General features: G+C 39.7%; 3 protein-coding genes and 1 pseudogene across 3 annotated transcripts; 2 read left to right on the top strand and 2 right to left on the bottom strand.

Annotated features, from left to right (window-relative positions):
• Positions 1-208: 208 nt before the first annotated feature.
• On the bottom strand, positions 209-1,562 carry LOC145485171 (uncharacterized; annotated as a pseudogene).
• Positions 1,563-3,211: 1,649 nt separating this feature from the next.
• On the top strand, positions 3,212-5,081 carry LOC145485130 (uncharacterized). The gene has a single exon (XM_081463814.1). The coding sequence runs from the start codon at positions 3,214-3,216 to the stop codon at positions 4,927-4,929; it is 1,716 nt and encodes a 571-aa protein (XP_081319940.1). The 5' UTR covers positions 3,212-3,213; the 3' UTR covers positions 4,930-5,081.
• Positions 5,082-5,777: 696 nt separating this feature from the next.
• On the bottom strand, positions 5,778-7,776 carry LOC145485240 (uncharacterized). The gene is made up of 2 exons (XM_081463945.1): positions 7,029-7,776; positions 5,778-6,755 (listed from the first exon to the last, which is right to left on the bottom strand). Exons 1-2 carry the CDS (start codon positions 7,357-7,359, stop codon positions 6,733-6,735), a joined length of 354 nt encoding a protein of 117 aa, XP_081320071.1. The 5' UTR covers positions 7,360-7,776; the 3' UTR covers positions 5,778-6,732.
• A 1,350-nt stretch (positions 7,777-9,126) lies between these two features.
• LOC145485174 (galactose mutarotase-like) lies at positions 9,127-18,492 on the top strand. The gene is made up of 8 exons (XM_081463874.1): positions 9,127-10,167; positions 12,284-12,330; positions 13,279-13,433; positions 14,320-14,532; positions 15,363-15,444; positions 16,443-16,584; positions 17,141-17,312; positions 17,565-18,492. Exons 1-8 carry the CDS (start codon positions 10,028-10,030, stop codon positions 17,640-17,642), a joined length of 1,029 nt encoding a protein of 342 aa, XP_081320000.1. The 5' UTR covers positions 9,127-10,027; the 3' UTR covers positions 17,643-18,492.
• The last annotated feature ends 5,498 nt before the right edge of the window (positions 18,493-23,990 follow it).

Below are 23,990 nucleotides of genomic sequence, written 5' to 3'. Positions count from 1 at the left end.
ATTACCTTTAAATTAACTGCGAAAACCTCAAAATAATAGTTTACTAAGGTATACAGACGCTATAGAGATAATAATAAACTATAAAGGAACAAGTATGTAGAAGATTGATACGGATTACAAACGACGAACTTGAAAAATTTCGGCATAACTTCTCAAGATGCGAAAACCGCGTGACGTAGCTCCTTTAACTTCTAAATCATTTCCTTCGTCAAGCTAGGCAAAAAGAAAACAGCTCGTTTTCGTCTGGGATAGTTTTCCGATTTCTCACTTGAAGTGGAACTGCCCTTTTCCATCTCGAGTTCAGAAATAACTGGCACGCGATAAACAGAGGTATTTTTCGAAGTTTCAGTTCGTTCTTCTGGTAAAACTGTTTGACTCTTCTTTGAACGTTTGCAGTTTTCTCTTGAGCGCCTTCTTTGAGTAAGCTTGAGGTGATATGTTTACAATCTACTGAGGACAGCCTTGATTTGTTTTGGGACACTTCATCTGTAGAGCTTTCCTCTTCCTGCTCTCGAGCAATTGCTTGCGGAAGGCTAAACGCTTTGTGGCAAGTTAACCTCTTGTCTTCCGGCTGTATATCCCATTGCAGTTTCTTTGGAGTTTTTTTTCCCCTTTTTGTCCGGCATTTTAACACCATTTTCCGCTCTCGCATTTTTCGAAGTATTTCTAGTGTCATTTCCAAAGTTCCCACTTTGAAGATTCCTCTCCAATCCGAATTCTAAAAGAGCAACTCCTTTTTCGCTTAAGATTCTCATTTTCTCTTTTTCGGTTTTGAGTAAAGGCGCGGTCCAGCGTTTTTTACTCTCCTCGGCGATGTCTTGCTCTTTCTTTGCGTAAAACCACGCGGCTCCCCAGAGGCGACACTCGCTTTTCGCGGCAGACTTGCACAACTTGTGGAATTGCCTGACATCTTCCTCGTCAAGGTAAGGAGAACTGTTTGACGCGCTCAAATCCTTCGAAGCCTTTCTAACCGTATCATAGCTTACGGTCTGTTCCTTGCCTGTTCTTCGTGAAGGGCGAGAACTTTTCTCTAATGTGGGATCGAAAGCCAGCGAGGCAGAGCCACCAAACGACTTCTGGTTCATCAGTAGCTGCGTGTTGACTTCTGACAATGGCTTCCTCGTTGAATGTCGCCTTTCACTCGAGGATGAAAAGGAATTGCGCTGACGGAGTTGTTTCTCTCGTTCAAATCGAAGCCTGTCTCTCTGCAAGTTATTCAGTTCTTTAACCACTTTTCTCTCTTCCTCTGAGTGGTAAAGAAACCTTCGTGCCCTTCTCCTTTCCAAATCAGCGCTTAATTTACGGAATTTGTCTTCTTCCACTCGACTTTTAAGATCTAGCCATTCGCTGGCTTCTCGCTTGCCTCGCGCAGGGTCTCCAGAAGGGAGATATAACTCCAATATTTCTTGATCCATTTTCAAATCCAACACACACGCGAGGTGATTTCAACGCGCGTCAACCAAAAATTGTACAAAAAATGTGTCGCTGGAAAAAGTCAAGAGCACAACAACCTTTTCAACTGCTAGTTTCTTTCAAACAACACGCCGTTGTTGAATTTTTCGCAAACTTAAACTTTGAAATGTTTACCCTTTGGTTACTACGGACAGAAATCAAACACATCGGCGTATCGTGTTTGCATACCAAGGCACGCATCACTCTCGAGATTTCTAAAGTATTGTTTGTACAAATCCCGCTAAACAAAAGTACTCAGGCGATTAGACAAAGTGATACAGAGACGGAAGCAATTAATTATTTCCCAAGTGGGGTCATCGGTAAATGTGAAACTCTTAATGAATAAAAAGAGCCAGCGACTCTGGCGGCTTTCATCTTAGTATACACGTGCTGTAATTAATCTATTCTACACTCTACAGTGCAGCTCGCTTCTAATTCTAAGACTTCTACGCGCTTGGAAAGCGGACCTTGGGGCGAGAAAAATTAGTCTGCAACGCTCAAAATCCGAGTGCAATTTTGCGCGCAAGATCTGTTACTAAAGGCGATCACCTTAAAAATTTGATAGCAGATTTTCTTCTCTTTTTTCGACTTCCCACGTAACTAATTAAAGAACCTTTTAAATTAAGCACCTTTAAAACGCTCAACCTTCCTAAAAACTACAACATAACACAGTGAACGTTTGTAGCTTTGTGCGGCTGCTTCTGCAAAATCAATTTGTTAATGTCCACGTACACGCAATTGCGAGGGTTGCCGCGTCTGTTTCAACTGCGGAAATCACTCGACAAGTTAATAGACTGTAGCATTCAGCGTTCAAAATCGGCCGTTTCCACTCAATCTCAACTACTTGCCAAATGAGGTTGTTAAATTTGTTTCAATATCTTTCCCATGATCATTCCTTTGAATTAAAGCCCGTTAATTAACGATGACATCCCTGTCATCCTCATGAGCTTCGCTAAAGTAATGTTTGTTTAACGGGCAGAGATGTTAAGCCTTGATTTCTCTCTAGGTACACAAACAATATCGTGTCATGTATCACGTAAATGTAAACTGATTTCATTTAGAGCCTCGCAACATAAGTTCTTCTAATCTTACGCGATTGAGACAGCTGTAACGTTCAGACTTACAACATCCGAAAAACAGTTCTTTCAGCAATGACACGAGAATAAAAGATATAAAACATTCATGTTGAATCGCGCTTTGTCCATTTGTGCCACCATAATACAAAAGAATTACGCATAAAAACAAGCTGTCGTCGTCTGAACAATTGTAGCTTAATCTCCAGCTTGGGATTAACGTGCAAATGAGGTTCAATTAGTCAGAACATTCTAAAGGCAACGCTAATTTTCATGTGAAATCGTGTGATATATTTACTATCTACCAAGGCTTAGTTCAACTTGTGCGAATGTGTGGCCCTTAATCGAGAGCATTGAGAGAACAACTTTTCTGAAAGAAATCTCTGTTTAAAAGTGTGCTTTCTCGGGATGACTGCAGCGCCAAAGTTCTTGAGTCGATAGGTTTTACCAACCAACGTAGCAACCAACGGGTAGACGAACAACAGTAACAACAAAGTGACAGCACCGAATTTTGTCGATTAAATTGTCGCTTGGCGCGCTGAAACAACTGAATGTGCAACGTTGGCGCAACGTTACAACATACAAAGAGGCGATTTGTCAAAGTAATGTGTTTATTTGCCATAATTGTTCATTAAACCATTACAATTCCTGGAAAGTACTGATTTCGCAAGGTAGAGTAAGCAAAGTGATGGACCCTTCAAGTACAAGCAGAAATTACAAACAGCGAGAGGGAGAGAATGTTACTTTAGGGAGCGTTGTTAACCGGTTAAATTTAGCCAGGGAAAAGATGGTCGCTAACAACGCAAAGAAAGTGGCCATTTTGGAAAGGTTACACCAGGCTAGCACGGTACACGAATTTTCGACATCGGGAGAACTAAGAGATCCACACGAGGTCATCTTTGAAATGAAGTCCATGCGAAAAAGTTTGCAAAATCAACTGAAAAATGACGGCTATAACACAGTATGTCCCGAAGCAAGATTGAAACAACTTTCAACAAGAAAACAAGCCCGAGGTGAGCGAGACAGCTCGGCGAAGTCTTTAGGAAGAGTTTCAAACTCTTCAGCTCGTACAGAATTTTTTACGAAGAGAATTGAAAAGGAGAAAAAGTACCGCAGAAAAGAGTCGCGAGGGGCACCATCAAACTCCAAGAAACAAATGCCCAGCTGTCCAAATGAGTATACGAGGAATCTTTATAGCAGGCACATGGCCGCTCCAACTCCTCGCATAACTGTGGAAAATAACGTCAAGGATTATGCAGAAATGGACTTAGGGAAGAATTCTACGTCAATAGCATGTACAAATCTTAAAAACGAGACTCCAATTCCAGAAATTGACATTGAGCATGATAACAAATCGGATGTGGAAAACTCTAACTGCGGCAGCGAAGAAGCGTCTTTTATCGCAGGTGAGGCAGAACATGGAGTATTAGATCCCGAAAAGATATATCCTCAGGAAGAGATTTCATTGAAAGAAAAAGAGGTACTCAACAAATTCACTGATCCGCAGTTGAAGGAATCGCTGCAAAATATAATCAAGAGACGAAGAAGCAGCGTGCGTTTTGTAAGATCCGAGTCGGGATATGACATAGCAAATCTTGAGAAAACAATCAGTGAACAACAGGGTGCGACTGCCGATCAATATCGACAAGAACAATTGGAACAATTAGCGGAAAACGACAGTGCAGTCGAGGAATCGTTTGAAAGCGACGTGCGAAGTGTTAAATCGGCGAATTCTCGACGAGTTTCGGTAAGCCGCGAGCGCTCAACGAGCGCAGGAACTGTAACTTCCGAGAAAAGCCACATTCCGACCAGTTCTCCGCAACCTCGAGCGCGCCCACGAAAACTTGCACGTCAAGAACAAAGAGTTCCCACAGCGAGGCGCATCTCGTCTGCAAGATCGTGCGTAAGCACCACGTCAATTCAGACGCAAAGAAGGGTAAACTCTCCCATCCTTAGAAGGCCAAAGCTAGAAATACAGACAGGAGAAACAAGAGTCATTCGGCCTGCTACTACCAAGGGATATATATCCACCTTGTCTTCTAGAAAAGTTTCGCGCAAGCAATTCGCCATCTCTTGCCCGGAAATTTCACAGCATAGAGACGAAGCCAAAAACTTGGCCCAGGTAAATATGATTCGAGAGTTTCTATTGATGTACGCTAAAGTGACAACAAAGAAGAACGAGGCACTTCCCAGACGCGTGCCAGTTCGTATGATGAGTCAAACACCCGAGTTTGTCATCAAGAGTGCCATTGGTCAGTTCTTAACGCGCGCTTTTCCGTCCGGGGAAAGTGAGGAATGGACTGGACTGAGTAGCCAATCGAAGAAGGAACGATATGAAGAGCAGCAGCGTTCGAAGTTGTTGAGGATTAAGATTTGCATGCAACATTTGGCGTCTGTAACGTGATATAAATGCGATATTCTGACTTGGGTCCTTATTTTTGTTAATTTTTCAGAAGGGGCATGCATTACACAAACAATGCTCTTTATAGTGAGGCCCACTTTCCAGGTGAAGAAAAAAAGCTAGGTTGAGATTTCATTAATAAGCATAAAATGTCCAAAAAAGGCCTTTCAAAAGAAAAGGTATTTGTAAAATTGTTGCTATGTACCTCTATTATTTCAGTCATATCATTACTCCTGCGTTGACCGAGTCTTGCAACTTACTTTTTAATATTGATTTGAAAGAATATTACTTCATATTTCATTATTGACTTGCAACTTATTTAAGATAATACCAAATAGTTTAAATCAGCATCGACACTGATCTTAAATGGTGTTTAAAATGTAGGTATAAAACAAAAAAAATTAAAGCAATTTTGCTATTAAAATTGCTCTACAAAGCGTAAATTTTATTGACAAAAAATGCAAGGAAACTTTTAGAAAATAAAAGTGTTTTGGTCAATAATGTTATTTTGAGTCTTCTACTCTAGGGAAATATTTCAGGAACATTGACTGAAGGTTGTTTCATTAATTCATCAGCAAAAATATCTGGAGAAGACGAAAGCCGTTTGTGCTTGAGACCACCAAATCCAAGAAAAATTTTTTCATAGAACTTGTAAAATAACATTTGACTTCCATTGGCTGAAAAACAAGCAACAAGTTACTGACAACGTAAATTACAATTTAAATACAATTCTCAAGATAAATAATTCCATCTCATTTTCTCTTGACAATTCTTCTAAAACATCACGGAGAGAAAGGTCGTAAACAGCGACACCATTTCTCAATTGGCTCGATCTACAACAAGAATAGCTTAAGGTGGGGGTACACCCAAAAATCAGGCCATTTTTCAAACAATTTTCACATGTAAGATATTATTCCAAACTATAGCAAACTATATATTTCTAGAAAGCTTATGAGTCAAAGATTGTGAAAAAAAATGTTTAATGCCCCAAAAGCTTATTGTAAGCTGATACCAAACAGTTAATTGTACCACCTGCTGGGTGATACCAAGGCTTACTTGAGAAAAGATATCTCCTGCTAGAATGAATGAAATTGAATTATTTTTGCTTCATTTTAAAAAAGACAAACTGCTTACTGTTTTAAGCATAGAGATTTCTGAAATAATAAAAACACGAGAAATGATGGCTCATTAAATTTGGTACAAAAAATCCAAGATATGTTTTACATCATAACTTCAAGCACATGCATCATATGAAACATCTCTATGCTTAAAACAAACAACTTATTGAGAACAACAAATCCTGAAAATTTCAGCTCAATTGGATAAATCGTTCATGAGATATCTTTTCTTGAAGGCTAAAACCATACGTAATGAAAAAAGTGACTTTAAAGTTGTAATTAAAGTAAAACATTGATTTTCACATCAGTTATGCCTTAATTGTTGCTATTTTGTACACATTTTGCCATAATAAGTTTCTAAAATCATTTCAGAAGCCTCCTGCTTCATAAGTCACTCCTTCGGCTTCTCTTAGAGCTTCTTCACGATGAGTACGCAGAAGCTGTTCTCCCTGACGGCGCTTCTTTTCTTTCGCAGTTGCTTGCAAATCTGACTTTCTCTTCCTTTTACTGTCTTTGACATTAGAAGCCAATCTTGTTGATGCTCCACCAGGGATTGAAAGTCTCTCCATTACTCTTAGTCTACTGCTTGCCCCACTATGGAGGTGACAGACAGCTGACGCCACTGCACACCGAACCACTTTGACACCATGGTGCTTGTGCTTGAGACACCGGACCCACACCACTGAGTTTACGCCATTAGAGTTAAACTCCCTAAAAAGAAAAATTAAGTGTAACTAAGTAAATATTGAAAAATTGCCATGCAGTTTGACAGGAACACACAACAACAGAAAACATATTGCAGTGTAAAATAACCTAAACATAACAATGCCTTCTTGGACCTAGCCCTTCAATCTAAAAGGTCAGTCACTACACAAAAAAATGTGCTAGAATTCAGGAGCCGAAGTCGAAAGCAAAAACCAGGACAAAATCCATATCTGGAAAATTTGGTAAGGACTCTATGATAGCACTACGAAAATTTCTCACCTTCATCACACACGTGGGCACTAGAGACCGCCTTGGATAAGTTTTCCAGGTCAATGATTCTGTATCCCTTGTTTTCCTCGGGTTGGAATGAAATCTCATCGTCAGAGTTTTCTATGGAAAGCTTTTTGCTTGTATTCTCCATTTTCTTCCTTGATGAACCAATGGGTTTTTCGGAGTCTGAGTCCGATTGATTTGCAACACGAGATGTGCTTGGTTGTGTTTCGAAATTATCAGCAGGAGCGGGTTTCTTTCCTTTTGCTGCATGTCTCTGCGTCCCAGAAAATCCTTTCCTTTTCTTTTTGTAGGAAGATCTCACTGTCTTTCCGACCATTGCCAGTAAATTTTACGCTAATATATCGCTTCCAAATGATTCTGATCGTTCTTGCTCGTTCTGTATACACAGTGATTTCGATCGATTGAATGTAGCACGTCGAAGCTATCCCATAATGCGTTTCACCAACAAATCGCTTCAAGTAAGACTGAATGCAGTGTCCTTAGTCATATGCGGTCCAGAAAGCTGCATAAAAACATCATAAACAACTGGAAAACAACGAAATGCTGTTTTCGTTGCTATGGCAACCAAATTAGCCAACAGAGGCGGGAATTTTAAAATCGCTCGCAAAGACATAAAAGAAAAAATACTGCCATAAACTCTTACTCCATAGTAAACTTAAATACCTAAAGATGCAAAATCCGAGAAAAACAAAAATTTGAATTTTCCAGCAAATTTTGGGTGTACCCCCGCCTTAATGCTACCACAACGAAGAAATAAACAACTTTTTTACATTTGTGTTTATACTACCAGCAATAAGGGCCTGTTTTACATGGAGGGAGGGTGCCCCGGCTAGCCGGACTACCCGGCTAGAAGGGTTGACACGTAGTCCGCCTTTACATGCAACTCACCTAACCGGGACAGTGAGTAGGCTGCGTGGGCTGTCTTTTGAGCGGCCGCTAAGCACAACAAACAAAATGGCCGACCAAAGAAACTATTTGACATCTTATTTCAGCTTCCTGCACGGGCACGGGCCTGCCTGAGACTCAATATGTTACATTGATCTCTTCAGATTGACTGTCATTCTGTTCGGGAGATAACACTGGCAAATGGTAACTACGAAAAAATTCACCTCGTGCCGCCATGTTTTCGCGGTTTATCTCACCTCGGCTAACCGGGATAGCTCGGCACAAACCGTTTACACGGTAAAAAGCTATCCCGCCTAGCCGGGTGCCCCGGGCAAGTAGACAGAGTGTCCCGGGTAGGCGGACTACCCTGTCTAGCATGTAAACGCTTCAATGCGTTTTCTCAAAAACGTATGAAAAGTTAGCCCTCCCAGGATAGCTCGGTTAGCCGGGGAACCCTCCCTTCATGTAAACAGGCCTTAAGAGCGATCGTGACATATTCATGACCTTTTAGTCCTACGACTGATATTTTTTGAGCTAGAAAGTCCGCATCTCAACACTCCATGCCGGTTTGTCCTTCGCATTTGCAATTTACAGCCTGAAATTCCATGCTGAAGATGTAAACGTGTACTGGATCTGGACAGGAGCGCTGATTGGTCAACTTGCATATTATGTCGAGCGATCTCTTACCTTCATTACCCGTGGGAAACATATGCGGAAAACCGAGAAACCTGATATCTTACGAACTAAACGTAGAATGGCAGCCGTAAGCCATTTTCGTGTAAGATTTCCAGACCAACGAAGTCTTGCTTCACGAGAAACCTTAACCCGATGCACAGGTTACCACTGCAGCCCGATATCCGCTAAAATTTCTTGCTACTGATTTTCAAAATTAATACTAGTAACAAGAGTACCTTTGGTATCAGTTTTTTGTTTTGTTTTGTTTTGTTTTGTTTTGTTTTGTTTTGTTTTGTTTTGTTTTGTTTTGTTTTGTTTTGTTTTGTTTTTGTTTCGCGTGATTAACCAAAAGCGGAAACCGCACTTGAAAAGTCTCGAGTACTCAGGGTATGACCAAACGTGCGGGCGAAAAAACTAAACACGATTTAGAAAATTGATATGCAGAACATCAAGTGAGTGATCTGATTTTTCCGTTCATAATTTTCGCTTCGGTTAAATTGTTATGAAATGTTATGGTTATATATAGGCAAAGCCGATTGCAAGGCATTCTGCGGAGCTTTTACGGTAATCTATCGGAGAAACTATTTATTCTGAGAATTACATCTTTATAGAATATGGTCAGTTATGACTTGTTTCTGTTTAGGTTAAAAATTGAAACCTCCTCCCGAAGAACAAACTCCATGCCATTCCTCGTTTTCCGGCGGGATCATTTGCGGTCCACATCGGGGATCAGAGCTTTATTATCTAGCTCTCTGCACGCATTGCAGGCCTATGATGAGGGAGCACAATTTTGCGGTTCGGGATCATTTGCGGTCCAATTTGGGGATCATTTCCGGTCTGGGGATCACATATGGTGCTGTACAGCACCATTCATGACTCTTCGAATAATTTTTAATTGTGGGTTCCTGGTGACGGCCTTATGCGCTTACTGGCGTGTAGCCTGCATGACAGACGTTCAAAGAGGTGGAAGAGGGGGAACGAGAACCGCGAAGCGCGATCTCCTTCCACACGGGCTAACTGGCGAGAATCAGAAGGTCTGATGCCCATGCAGGATAGTGTGCGAAGTTTTAAGGAACGGGAAATATTAGGAAACCACTCAGAGGTCTAAGGAAACTTCATTGTTTTTGGCGAGCGATCGTCTCTTCCGACAATTTCGATTTTTCCCGGTCATCCTAGCCTTCTGGTCGTCACGTAATCTTTCCTCTTCGTTGGTGAGGAATGCGTGACAAGTCTAAAGATCCAGGCGTTCAGTTTCAAGCCTCGCGCGGTCAGAAGTAATAGCTGTCATACACGTCACAAAATGCCTCGGGGCAAGGATCGAAAGTTTTAAAATTGTCTTAATATTTTTTCTTCGTTGACACGGAGTTGAATAACAAGTCCGCACGCAGTGGAATGGTAATTATCTACACTGAGAAGAGCTCAAAATGGTAGTGTCACAAGAGGTCTTTGGCAAAACAGAATCCGGGGAGGAAGTCATCAGATACACGATCAAGAACAGCAACGGGCTGGAGTTGGATGTGATATCGTTTGGAGCTACATTCGTTTCACTGAAATGCCCTGATAGGTGAGAGAAAGTCCTCGATATCTCGCTTTCTAAACGGGCGTTTTCACCACGTGCAAAGCTCTTATTGAATTCCCAGTTACTGTGGTATGTACAGTGAGAAAAGACTCGGTGCAATTCACCCAGATTCACCTGAAATTTGGCTTTGAGATTCAGAGGAAATCAACCTTCGTAGATAAACAAACAGGGGAAATTAAGAGGAAGGGCCGAGGTTATAGCGTGAATGGGCGCGGTTAGGTCAAGGGTATTTCGTAATTCGTGACTTCCCGCGAGTATTGGGAAATGGCCATTTTTTTTTTTTTTTTCCGCGTAAATCGCGATTTCGTTAGTAGCCGTGAAGTGGGTTCCAACAATTTCTGTGAAATGAGAAATTAACGTTCAGTTCGTCGTGAACCGTCATGCTATTTTGTTTTCTATTATTTTCGACGTGAAAAAACTAATGTTAGGTAACATCGAAAGCAAATCCGTTCGATTCGTCCCCAGAGTCCAGTTCGTAGTTCAGTCCGTAGTCCAGTCCCCTAGTCTAATTCAGAACTGGACTTACGAATCATTCCCTTTGCATGAAAAAACTCTTTGATGGAGAGCAGTTTTGTTTTGCTATGTGTAGGAAAGCGGGAGAAGATGTCCTACAAAGCTGTGAAATGAGGGGAGTTTCCTCATTTCACTGCCTTGCTTTAATGTTCCAAAGTTTCATCAGTTTAGTAACTTCGCGTGAAAAATGCCCCTGGTTTTTCGTGAAACGTGAAATGCTTACTTTATTTCCCGTGATTTATGCAAGGACCCAAGTTATATTTTTAAACTTGATTTAGACCTCCTGCCTCGGATGGGGTCTTAAAGTTATCAAAATAAGGTTATAAATCTATACAAGCACCAGAAAAAAAATCCTCTGACGGACCAATGCTCGGAATACAGTGCTAAATATGGCTACAATGTCCATTCTTTTTAGGGTTTACATCAGTTCTTGGTAGGCTTGAATCCTGCTTGTACGTTGACACTGTTGTAAATTGGCCCATTTAGCCTGTGGATGCTTTTTGTAAAATTTGCATATTCTGCTCAGTCATTAGCTCTTCTGCCAGGTAACCAACAGTACTATCAAAAATCCAATAGGTAAATTTAGGCTTCGGTAAATAATTCTGCACAAATGTACCTTAGTATCAGTGTCGACTGCGTCTGACATTCTGCTGACAGCAATTTTCCAAGTTGAACTTTTCACAAGGCTGGCATATGTGATAGGAACTTCATGGCAACTATCCAATTAAAAGATATATATATGTATAAATTATATACACCCAATGATCACACCTGGCTGGTAATCAGGGGGGCATGGGTTCGAATTCCACTTAGAGCATAAAAAGTTTTTCTTCCAATGAAAATGTCATTCAGAAGTTGCCCGTCCTTGGTTGCTTCATTAACCTCTCTACTTATTATAATTACATTTGGCAGAGGCTTAAATGGACTGTGAATCCAGTTGTGTCCTCCTGTGGGCATCGATACACTGTTGGCTTGAGAGACTGTAACTTGTCTTCAAATTATATACATGTATATTTACAGGAATTTTTTGTTGTTTTTATTTGTCCAGTATTAAATGTCCCAGTAGTCACTCATGCAGAAAAATTAAATATATATAAAAGCCATAAACTGTCATGCAGCATAAACATGTAACCAGTATATTCGTGTTATCATGCAACGAACCCCGTAGGTTGGGGGGGGGGTACTCCTTTATATGGGCTATATAGCTGTGTGCAGCTCCAAAGTGTATGGATTTTTAGCCATTTTGGTCAGAAATAGGGACGTATCAATTTGGTCCCAAGTAGGGTATTGTTTTTGCACTCTAGTCCAGCTTGAGTTGGGTATGTTTTTTAGAAGAAGCTACTTTTTCATAACTAAATCGATAAGACCATCAGCAAAAGCCCTTCACAATGCCTTTATCATCAGTCTGAACTAAGGAGCTAATTTTATTAAATTAAAAGGCAGGTCTGAAACAAGGTATTGATTTAAGGGTCATGTCTTAAATAGGGTATCAAATGTTTGGTCAGGTCATAAATACATGTATCACCCCATGTAAGTCATTTGCCTCAAAGATGCTTTTTTCAGTTTTTTTTTTTTTTTTTTTTTTCAGAAACGGAAAGATAGATGATGTTGTGTTGGGATATGATAACCTTACGGGTGAGATGGAAATTGCAAAATAATTATAATTCAATTGAAAAATTGTGCATTTGATGATTCAGATATTTGTGAGTCCATGGGAGAAAGAACCAAATTACCCTCACTGGAGTTGCAAATTAAACTTAGCTCATCTGACTTTCCAGTGTAATGCAGAGGCCTAATGGTCCGTGCACCGGAATCCTGATACAGTGGTCCAGGTTCCAGTCCTACATTATCCAGTGTCATTGCGTTGTGTTTTCAGGGGCATTAATAGGCACTTAACTCTCACAGTGCCTCTCTCTACCCATGTACATAGCATATAGAGGTGCACTGTACCTTTATTGGCAAATTTAAAGCTGGCCAGGTGTTGAATTTGAACTAGCTTCCCATCCAGGGTGGAGGTGCAGTGGTCACATGGTTAGGGCGTCAATTCCTGATCAGGTGGTCTGGGTTTGAACCCTGGCCAGGGACGTTGTGTTGCGGCTTTTGGCAAGACACTCTCGCAGTGCCTCTCTCCACCCAGGTGTACTTGTAAATGGGTACTGACAAATTTAATCTACTAGGGGTAACCCTGCAATGGACTAGCATCTCATCCAGGGGGGAGTAGAAATATTCCTAGTCACTTCATCCTACAGAGATCAGGATAAGCCCGGGCCTAAAGGGCCACTTGGCTTGTATGCAGACTTTTATCTCATCCAGGAGGGAGTAGTAGTCACTTCATGCTACAGTCACAAAAGTTAGGTGTAAAACTGGCAGTATGGAAAACTGGGCACTATTACACACCATTTGTTACCTTTTATTTTCACTTTCTATCAAATGGATACATTGAGGCACTTTAGCTGTTCAAGGCTTCAAATAATGAGTCCATTAAAGTCCATGGGAACCACACCTTACTGGCAGCAGCTGAGACTTTTATTTAGTTTTATTTACTTGTTAATTAATGATTTATATAATTATTCTTGTTGGCAGACTACCTGAGTAACCCACCTTACTTTGGAGCAACAATTGGAAGAGTTGCCAACAGGATAGCCAATGGGAAATTCTCTCTCAGTGGTAAAGAATACCAATTAGCTATCAATGCTCCACCAAACACACTCCATGGAGGTTGGGTTGGATTTAACAAGGTTTGCATTGTCTTAATAAAATTTACTTAGTTACATTTTGTACTAGTGAGCTACAAATTAAATAGTTACAATTGGAAAAAAATATTTTCACATGTTCCCTTTTCAAGAATCAGGTCTTTCACTAAAGTTTCATCCAAAAATTGTGAAAAGTTAGAGCCGCCATTGTACAACATAATAAACAAACCACTTTCATTTGTCTTGAATAGTCACAAAATAGGAGTTTGATCTTTCAGCAGAACTTACATGTTGAAGGGTGCTCAAACCACCTTGTACAATGTATATCATAAAACAGTACCACAAGAAGGGACTTCTTGATGGCTTTCCAGGAAGTCTCAAAAGCCCAAATTTTTAAAGGAAAGTATGAACCAAAAATTAAATTCCCAGAGAGATGGGGAACGGGGGAAGGTCAAACCAAAATTAAACCATCTGTGGGAGGGATGTTTTCATGGACTATAAGTTTTAAGCACTGTCCTCAGTTCTCATTCATCCAGATCTATAATGTTCATTGAAGCACACCTAAAAAAAAAAACCAAGAGACAAAATGTTTACTCCTAATAATTAAGCCAAAATCAGCCTTGAGGGAGCAAGGTCCCTGTTCCACTTGTTACAACATTAACCAGGCCAAACATTGTTTCCAATCAGACAATCAGCTGATAAACTGGGAAATTCAAATAGTGATTGATTGAATGATTTTAAACCATTTTGTTTGCTTCTTTTTTCAGGGCTTGCTTATTGTTTGTATGTGTACATGTAGCTATTCTGTCTGATGATGGTTTAATAAGCAAAAAGCAAAATCATTAATTACTTATTAATTAAAAGGCAAGCCTTTAGATGCCAAATAGTAGTTTGGAAATGATAAAGTTGTTGAATTTCTTCCACACTATAGCATAATTGGAAAAGCGAGGTTAAGGGAGATAAAAAAGTTAAATTTACCTACATAAGTCCTGACGGCGATGAGAACTACCCTGGAGAACTGACAGCACGTATTTCATTTACACTCACTGAGAACAACGAGGTCAAACTCTACTACAAAGCAACAACAAAGGCTGAAACCATTGTCAACCTCACCAATCATGGCTACTTTAATTTAGCTGGCCAGGTACTGTGATATTGACTTGTTGTAGGTCAAATTTTATATATTATGATATAATTGGCCTGGATTCCCAAAATAGGTGTAATCGTTTAACTTCTTTAGATAATTTCTAACTTGAGACTTTACAGCTGCCAGATAACTAAAAGGTTTTTTATGACTGTACCCCTCTCCATTAAGCCTCGCCAAGAGAGGATGAAGCAACTTTAGAGAAGAGACCCCCCGGATAGGCCTTATTCCAAGGAAATTCCTTTCAAGATTTTTTAGCTCACTTCTCTGGTCTCATAATCCCAATTGGGGTAGATTAATAAGTAGCCAATCCTGTGATATAGATTTAGCTCAAGCGCACAACCCAAGTAGCTAATTAAAATTTAAATAAAAGACAGTCACATAATATTTTTCATCCTCCATGAAACACACAATTTACTCAAGGTAACATTGTCTATTGAGTCTAAAAATAACTGCTCAAAGAGGGATTAGGAAATTGAGGCCTGTAAAGGAGATGAACGTAATCTTACCCATCATTCTCTCTTGAACTCAACCAGTGAATAATACCTGTTTTTGAGCTAATTCTCTTAGGTAGTACTTCTCTTCCCTCTCTTACGTAATACTGTATATGAGCCCACCTTGAGCATTCTAATGGCATCCTCATCATATGTACCTAGTGATCTTAACCCTTTTTAACAACCCTGACAAGACATCTCCCATTCCATTCATTTCTGAATACCCCAACCACTATGCATGATACAAAATCAAAATGGACAATTTATCAATGGTTACGGGGTTTAGTTATACGTGTAAGTCATGAAATCAAAGTTCTACTGGTCTGTACATGTTAGGTGGACCGTGATGTTTTGGATCATGTAGCTCAGATAAATGCACCCACTTATTTGCCCACAAATGATGTGCAAATACCCACAGGTACATTTTCATGTACTTTTTGTTTATTTCTTTATTCATTATTTTTTGTTTTTATTATGTTTGAATTTGCTTATAAATTTTATTTATTTTCTAATCATTCACTTAATTATTTTTTGTTCATTTGTTTTTATTATCAATGTGCAAAATTTAATTTATTTGTTATTTTATTTTATTAATTTTCTAACCATTATTTTATTCAATTATTATTTGTTCATTGATTGATTTTGCATGTCACTTTAAAAGATCATTACAGAGATGCTACAAATTAATTGTGATTTTCATGTAGCTTCAACCAACACTTACAGTCATGTATATGAAGGTCTCGATTACTCAATAATTTGCATTGTTGAAGTTGTTATTAACCAATGGATGAACTTGGCAGGGAAAGCTTTCTTTCCAGTATTACAACTCTACATGTCTGTAGAGAGATGAAATTTTCCTGTTGGGGGGGGGGGGGGGGGGGCGGGGGTGGTACTCTCTTAAAATATATGGGTTATGTACTAGGTAAAGTATGTGTGGCCCCATAAGGGCATTATGTTCTTTAGCCCATTTGGTCATAAATAGGGTATCAATTTTGGCCATTTTGGTCTCAAATAGTTTATAGTTTTTGCACTCTACATGTAGTCTTGAATTGGATATGTTTTCCCGAAGAAGCTACTTTTTCTTCATTATTGATCCAACAACAAAAGCCCTTTACAATGCCTTTAACATCAGTCTGAACTGGGTATTTAATTTAAGGGTCTGTGGTCTTGATAGGGAATCGAATTTTAGGTCGGGTCATAAATAGGGTACTAGGGAAAATCAGAGATTTTGGTCTTAAATAGTGCAAGGGTTTTGGGAAGCAGGCCACACCTCACCCTATTTTTCTGGGAGTACACTCCCTGGGGTAACTTTGAAATGTTTATTAAGCAGTTTTAATATTTGGCCTTCACTAAGGTGATATATATGTAGCATTCTCTCAAGGTTAATGTTACATTGTATTCTGCATTATTTGTTAGGGGAGAAGTGCTCAGTTTCCAGCCCAAATAGTGCTTTTGATTTCACCAAACCCAAGCCCATAGGACAAGACATAGATAAAGTTCCTGGAGGCGGTTATGATCACAACTACTGTCTGCCACAGAGCAAGGGATTCTGTGCAGAGTAAGTGGATAGATAACATATCAATTGGTATTTTACATTTTGCAGTAGGATCAGTGGCATACTTAATTAAAACCAGCAGATACGAAGTGGCTACTTTGCAATAAGTTAAGTATGTAAATTTAAATCTATATAAAGAACACTAAGAGAAAACACATTATACTTAGAATTGCAACTTAAAACAATGTGTAGTTCCAGGAAATATCCATACCTCCCCACGGAAGGGAATTTTTCTGAGTCCCCCGCCCCCCTCCCCACCCCATTCGAAATTCCGATTGTGCTTCATACGTTTCTTTGATTTTTTTGTCTCACAGGACCCCCCCACCCCCCAGGAAATTCCAATCCCTTCTGTGGGGGGAGTATGGATATTTTCTGGAACTGAACAATGGAAAAAAATGCCACAGATGTAATTTTAAGATTACAAGTTGGTGTGGAATTCCAAATTAGCTCAGAGCAAATTAAGAGTAATCATCAAATTAACATTGGTAACATTTAATAGCCAACATGCTTCCTTAACGTCTAGTCTTAATAAACAGTTCTAATGCTTTCAACCTTCCAGAGTGTACCATCCCTCCAGTGGTCGTGTCGTTAAAATGTTCACTGATCAGCCAGGTGTACAGTTTTACACTGGCAATGGACTGGATGGAAGTCCTGGCAAGGGAGGGGTGGAGTACCACAAATATGGTGCTTTCTGTTTGGAGGCTCAGAATTACCCAGATGCCATTAACCAGGTCAGTTTGTACATGTACAAATAAAACAAAGCTGAATAGAGACACTTTATTCTATTACTGTACCACATGCAAAGAACGTTCTTTTCATTTGATGGCATTTTCCAGAATTTTTTTCGAAAGAGGACAGCCCTGCGAGGTTTCCCAAAATCCTCACTCTGAAGGAGACTGCTGGCCAGAAATCTTGTTTCGCGTTTAACTTAGCCTAATTAGTTACATTTAGCCACATTTAATTTGATTGATTGTTATTGACAGCCTGGCTTTCCAAGTCCTATTCTTCACCCTGGAGAAACTTACAAGCAGAAAACAATCTACAAATTTGATGTGAAGTAGAAGCCACAAGCCGAAGGATATATTAAGTGTCTAGTCACCAACTTGTGCTGATGCCTTAAATTAAAGTCATAGTGCTCTAAATTATTTTGTAGGACAACAATAAGTTATTTTAGTTAGGATATAAAGGAGAATGAAAAAATGAGTGTAAACCAGCAATGTCAATTGATGTAACAGGAATTCATAATATTTATTACATGATTGTAGGGGCTTACAGGTTTACAAGGAGAGAGGGTTACCTTAGTAAGCAGGTTACCCTAGCAAGCGTGGTACCCTGGCACTCCCATATTTCCTCTCTTTTACTTCATTATGTTTACAAGGCAGCCAGGGTTACCCGGATAGGCAGATTACCCTATCTGTGTGCTAGGGTTACCCTGGCAGGCAGGTTAACTTTTCTCTTGTAAACACAACAGGTAGGGTTAACCGCCCTACCCAGGTTAACTTTCTAATTGTTTCCAGACCCTTTGAGTGTAACCACACATTAATTTGTCCCAGGTTGTAGGGTTACCCTACCTGTGAAATTTTGTTTGTAAGCCCAGGCTATCTTTTACCCTCCAGCTAGGGTTAACCCACCTCCTTGTAAACAGGCCCTAAGAAACATGTAGTAAGACTACGAGTTCATTTAGCATCCTGAAAGGCACAAAGTGCCCTTGCACATAATATTTAAAGACACTCAGGTTAAAATGGAGAGAATTAGAACTTTGTACTCACACCAGGGGTTGGCAAAATTGGCAGTTGTTCAGTTGAACAAGTGATTATTTAATGGTGCTGGACAAGTTAGAACACACGATTGTACTCTGCACAAATGTAATTTGAAACAGATACAATAAATAGTCCAATTAAACATTGAGAAGTGGTGTAGTTATTATTAATTATTATTAATTATTATTATACTTATTAAATTGTAATTTTGGACATGCTTTAGTCTGTGCCTGGTTCTTATAATAATTATAATAATTATTTATAATTATTATAATTTGCCAGAAGGATCATAAACACATGTGAACAAAGGAAATTCAAGAGTAAACCAGAAAGAAATGGCACGTGTACCCACCCTCGCTTTTTTCTCAAATTTGTGCATGTAGTTGTAGACCATAGTTCCATTTTGATGTAAATTATGCACAACTTTAAAAGAAATTTTATTCATACTATGTATATAGGTGTATTTGATAACTTATGACGCACAAAATAATGTCACCTCCCATTACTTCTACTTCTTCATGTTATCCTACAATTGTTTCCCTGCAATTTTACGTTAATTGGCTCATCATAACTCACTTAGCTTTAAGTAGCCATTAATCCCGTCTTATTGATTGCCATTCACCTGCAGACTACTTTGATAATTTGCCACGTTGGTGTTCTCTTCAACGGAAAGGTATATTGCGTGACAAACACCAATAAATGAAAAGCATGCCTAAATAACTTTTATTTGTCATATTTTAATTAAATGCACTCACATGGTTTTGACCATCATTCCATGTTCTCTTTCTTTTTCCTATCGTAAAATAAAATCCATCTTGAAATAAATTCCAACCTTTAGATGTTGGGGTAAACAAATAAAACACTCAAAAGACCCGGGAAAATCGAAAGGACTGCAAAAGGAAGACTGGTCCATAGTTTTTTTTATCAAAGCTGAGAAATAAATTCAAAAAAACGAAAATATTTTCTCCATAAAGCCATCTAAACTGCGCACTAAGACATATCTAATTACATTTGTTTTCTACACTGACTTGTACTTACCGCGATACCGCGTACTTGACGAGGAGCTGGCAGTTAGACAGCCAACAGAATTTATGTGCTATAAACCCTTAACTGAAGTGAAAAAACAATAGATCTGATCTTGTATAGTCATGTCAGATGCAGGTTGAAAATCCCAGCTTCGTTCTACAAATGAGAGCACAGACGGCCAACACAGACAAGGAAACACTTATCTCTCAGTATGTCCACGAGTGGTCAGCGGTGAAGTTTTATCGTGTCACGTTGTGCTCAGCTGGTGCGAGCTGGTTCAAAGTCTGGAAGCAGTGAGGGCATATCCTCCCCGGGTGGGGGGGCACTCCCAGAAAAATTGGGTGGGGGTGTGCGGCCCACTTCCCAAAACCCTTGCCCTATTTAAGCTTATTTATGACCAAAATCTGCGATTTTCCCTCCCCTATTTATGACTGACCAAAAATTCGATGCCCTAAACTCAAGCCCGAAACATAATTTCTGAAGGGCTTTTGTTGATGGTCATATCGATAATGTTGAAAAAGTAGCTTCTTCTAAAAAACGTACCCAAATCCAGACTAGAGTGCAAAGACCATACCCTATTTACGACCAAAATAACCAAAATCGATACCCTTTTTATCGCCGAAACGGCTAAAAAAAAACATACTTTTTATGGCCACACATACCTCTATAACCCATATGAGGGAGCACCCCCAGGGGGCATATCCTTACGATGGGCAGAGCGAAATGGCTAGAGCTTCTGCCTTTCCCCTTCCCGGAATCCCCGCTGGCTTGCAGTACTGGCGCTTTCCGTGTGCTTGCGAGTTATCGATATTCGCAAAATGACCTTTTTCCGCCCTCCGCGTGCTTCCACTGTTCTCTCTCCCCAGCCTCCGAACTGCCAGCTGACGAGGTCAGGCAAAGTTAACCCAAGTATGGAATATTTGTTGAAAATGTAAGAGTTTGTGAGGAATTTAGAACTGAGACTCTACCGATAAGGAGGCCGGGTGAATAAGTTTTCGGATCGACGGATTTGGCCTTAAAAAGCGCACGGATTGTGGATTTTTGCGGTAAATCGAGCGGATTCGCGGATTTTAAAAACACAGTGGATCGTGGATTAGCTGTAAATTATGGTTTGATGTTCGGATCTTAGGTCCTAAGCGAAATTTGGATCATAGATCTTTCTTCAGCCTTGGTCGATATGTTAATGAGTTCATCCAAATTAAAACTCAGGTGTGAGACTGTTATTGGAATTGTACTATGTTATGCCTATTAAGTATGCTGCTTTCTTTACTATTTGTGCGAAATTAACAATGGCATTCACATTTACCAGTTTACTTTTGAACTTTTATACTTCTGTTTCCAGATGTGATTGTGGTTTCGAATTTGAACAAAAACATTGGCGGATCGACGGATTTGGCGGAAAAAAAGGCACGGATTGGCGGATTTGCATAGCCCTGTTCACCCCCCCCCCCCCGCCCCCTCGATAAGTAATGTGGGAATCACGAAATAAGTTCACGAAACTGTATCTGGTGTTGCTTTCTATTTCTACATTGTGTTTCTAGGTAATTTGAGCGATATGTGGTCAATACCGTAAACTCTGGGCTTAATTATACAACTTCGTAAGGGATTTTCGATGGGCTTAATAAAGGGAGAGGCTTATATCTGAGGGGGGCTTTAAACCGGAATAAAAAAAAAGCCGTTTCCAAACGAGCTATATAGCTGCACATGTTGATCGAAATGGGTTTTCCATTTACTGGCAATTAGAGTGGCTTTAAGTTGAGTGTCGAAAGTAATCAGGCAATTACTTTGGTTTTGGTTTTGGTTTTACCACGGTTTGAGCTCGTTAAGTAATCAGTTTGGTTTTTGTTTTACGACGCAATTGAAAACCGCTCTATTAAAGATTTCAAAACTAGGAAAGTTAGAAGGGGGGCTTATATCCGGGGCGGGGGCATTATGACCGGATGTATGTTTTTTTTGCCGTTTACAGGTTTTGGATGGTCTAAATATAAGTTACAGATCAAACGAGATGGAAAGCAGAACACTGATATGTAAAGTTCGTCGATGCATGTGTCAATGCAAGCTCGAGCAAATTGCAAGACGTTAGGCTTGCCGCTGTAATTAAAGAACCACATTCAGCGATCCGGAAAAGAAAAAAGAGGCGCGAACTGAACTGAAAGGCTTAACTTTTAAGAAATGCACGATCCAGTTTTATTGTTTTACAGGTTTTACCGGCGATGACCCAAAAGAAAGATTCACCGGAGGGGGGTTGGATGTAAAATTTAATACATACAAGGGGAGGGTATTACTTTTGCATTCCTTTTTGCAAACTGGAAAAGTAGTAAAAGAGTTATTAGAGTTCAAACATAAATACTAACATTGGAATAAAACTGACAAATTTATCAACTCTAAGGTGTTCTGATCTATGAACTGTTGTTTTCCTATCTGTCATGCTGTAGGAAAGGAATGCCTCTGTTATATATGTTAAAACAGTGCTACTTTATTTGCACTAGGATTCAATAAGATAGTAAACTTTAATTAAAAGTTGCAAAAGTAGCACTATAATGTTATTCAATGAAAAAGAAAGATGTCAATGTTAGCACTAATGGCATCATAATTTAGCAGAATGGAAAACCCAACTGTTGAAATTTTAATAGCAATACAAATTTAAAGTATGGTAAATAAAACACAGTATGATTAAATTGAGCTTCAAAAAAAAAAACACTCAATCAGACAGGAATTCCTGAATAATATTTTCAGTTTCTCCAATAAAGCTTCTTGAATTCAAAAGATTTCATATTAAAGTATGGTAAATAGAAACAGTATGATTAAATTGAGCTTCACTGAAACAGTCCAGAGTAAGCTCAGACACAAGCTCAGTGTCCAGTGATGCTTATGACATTGAAGTGATGTTTGTAGCGGAGGTACAACTCCAACAAGTAAACTAGGTATGAGGGAATCAATGGGAGACTATTTTCAAGGGTGTGTGGGGGGGGGGGGGTAGCCTTAATATTATAATTATGTAAGGGGGGTTGAAATTAATTTTTGCTCAATGAGAGGGGGTATGACTTAGTTTTGGGGCATATTTCACCCATTCCCCAGCACCCCTCCAGGTAATTTTTGCACAGTACCTTCTTAGAAACCCTCTCGTCTCAACAAACTATAATTTCATTGTCACACTGGTCAATTTAATTTTACTTTGTCATGTCAGACATTTGTCATTTAATTCATTTGCTTGTCGTGTTTGGTGTTCGCAATTCGTGGTCGTTCACACTAGTCAATTTAAAATGCTATCGTTAGACGAACCTGTTCTTAGCACGCTTAATTTTGTACTAGCTAGGGAGTTTTTGCCTTAAGCAAACCACGACGACGACGGCGGCAACGAGAACGTCACTAGACAAAAGGTTTAATAAGCAAAACAATAGCTGTGCACATGCGTTATAAATCTTTGTATGTTTCTTTGACGTTCGCTGCAAAACAAAAACGTGAAATGACTAAGTTCAGCTGCGCAGTCTGAGGAACGCGAACGACAACGGCTCCATTTGGAATTAAACGCTGTCATGATTGCATATTTAGCCTGTGCACACTCCCTTATATGGGCTCTAAAGGTATGTGTGGCCCTAAAGGGTATGCTTGTTCAGCCGTTTTGAAATGCCGGACATAAAAAGGATATCAATTTTGGCCATTTTGGTCGTGCATAGGGCATGGTGTATGGTTTTTACACGCTAGTCTTGTATTAGATATGATTTTTAGAGGAAGCTCCTTTGTTCATCATTGTTGATAAGACCATCAACCAAAGCTCTTCACAATGCCTTTAACATCGGTCTGACTCAGTGAGGTAACTAATTATAAGGCAGGTCTGAAACAGGGTATTGATTAAATAATAATTAAAAGATCAGATTGTAAATAGGGTATCAAATTTTCGGCCAGGTCATAAATAGGGTAGCTAGGGAAAGTCGCAGATTTTGGTCATAAATAGGGTATGGGTATTGGGAAGCGTGTGACACCCCCACCCATTTTTTCTGGGAGTAGCCCCCCCTTCCCCTCCCCCCCCCCCCCCCCCACGTAAAGTAACTTAGTTTTTAGCCTCTTATGATCCCTTCCAGCCGGAGCCTGACTACTGGGGACGAGGTTGCATCTGTTCGAAGCTCACAGTATAATTCTCGAGGTTCGCTCTCGGAAACTATCCGAACATATAGAGTGTGTGCACGTGACGTCATCAAATTCTCAAATCCAAAACTAAAGAGCCCCCAAAGGTTTTATCCTCATCAGGCATAAAATGTACTAAATTTATATCTGTTTACAACTTTCCAGCTCAATAGCGTCCTTCGTTTGGAAACCAGCGCATTTTGAATTTCAGAGTTATATATAATGGCGGTGCGTGACATGAAGCTAAGATCGCGTTTGTCGAAAAATATACACTTATCTGGTGATTTTTAGCCATTTTAGGAGTTAAAGTATTAGGAAAAGTGCTTGTGTAAATGTTTTTTGGCTCGGTTCAGATAATCAGTCGTCTAGATAGCCAAAGTAAGTTCCAGATGTTTACACTATTTTCTGGTCGCCAAATATGAGGACTAAGGCGGTCCTCCAACATGGCGGCTCCATAAGTTGCGCGGAACATTTCGACGAATAACTCAACTTTGGGAC

This window comes from Orbicella franksi, chromosome 4 (genome assembly GCF_964199315.1).
Source record: "Orbicella franksi chromosome 4, jaOrbFran1.1, whole genome shotgun sequence".
NCBI lineage: Eukaryota > Metazoa > Cnidaria > Anthozoa > Scleractinia > Merulinidae > Orbicella > Orbicella franksi.
Note: the sequence above shows the minus strand (reverse complement) of the source record. Positions and strands in the feature narration are given on the sequence as shown.

Bases quoted from the DNA above. Each gene is read 5' to 3' on its own strand.
- LOC145485174 (XM_081463874.1), top strand. From the start codon at position 10,028: ATGGTAGTGTCACAAGAGGTCTTTGGCAAAACAGAATCCGGGGAGGAA. The intron at 13,434-14,319 runs GTTTGCATTGTC...TCCACACTATAG, and splicing joins GTTGGGTTGGATTTAACAAG to CATAATTGGAAAAGCGAGGT. The intron at 17,313-17,564 runs GTCAGTTTGTAC...TGTTATTGACAG, and splicing joins ACCCAGATGCCATTAACCAG to CCTGGCTTTCCAAGTCCTAT.
- LOC145485130 (XM_081463814.1), top strand. From the start codon at position 3,214: ATGGACCCTTCAAGTACAAGCAGAAATTACAAACAGCGAGAGGGAGAG.
- LOC145485240 (XM_081463945.1), bottom strand. From the start codon at position 7,359: ATGGTCGGAAAGACAGTGAGATCTTCCTACAAAAAGAAAAGGAAAGGA. The intron at 6,756-7,028 runs GTGAGAAATTTT...TTTTCTTTTTAG, and splicing joins TGCCCACGTGTGTGATGAAG to GGAGTTTAACTCTAATGGCG.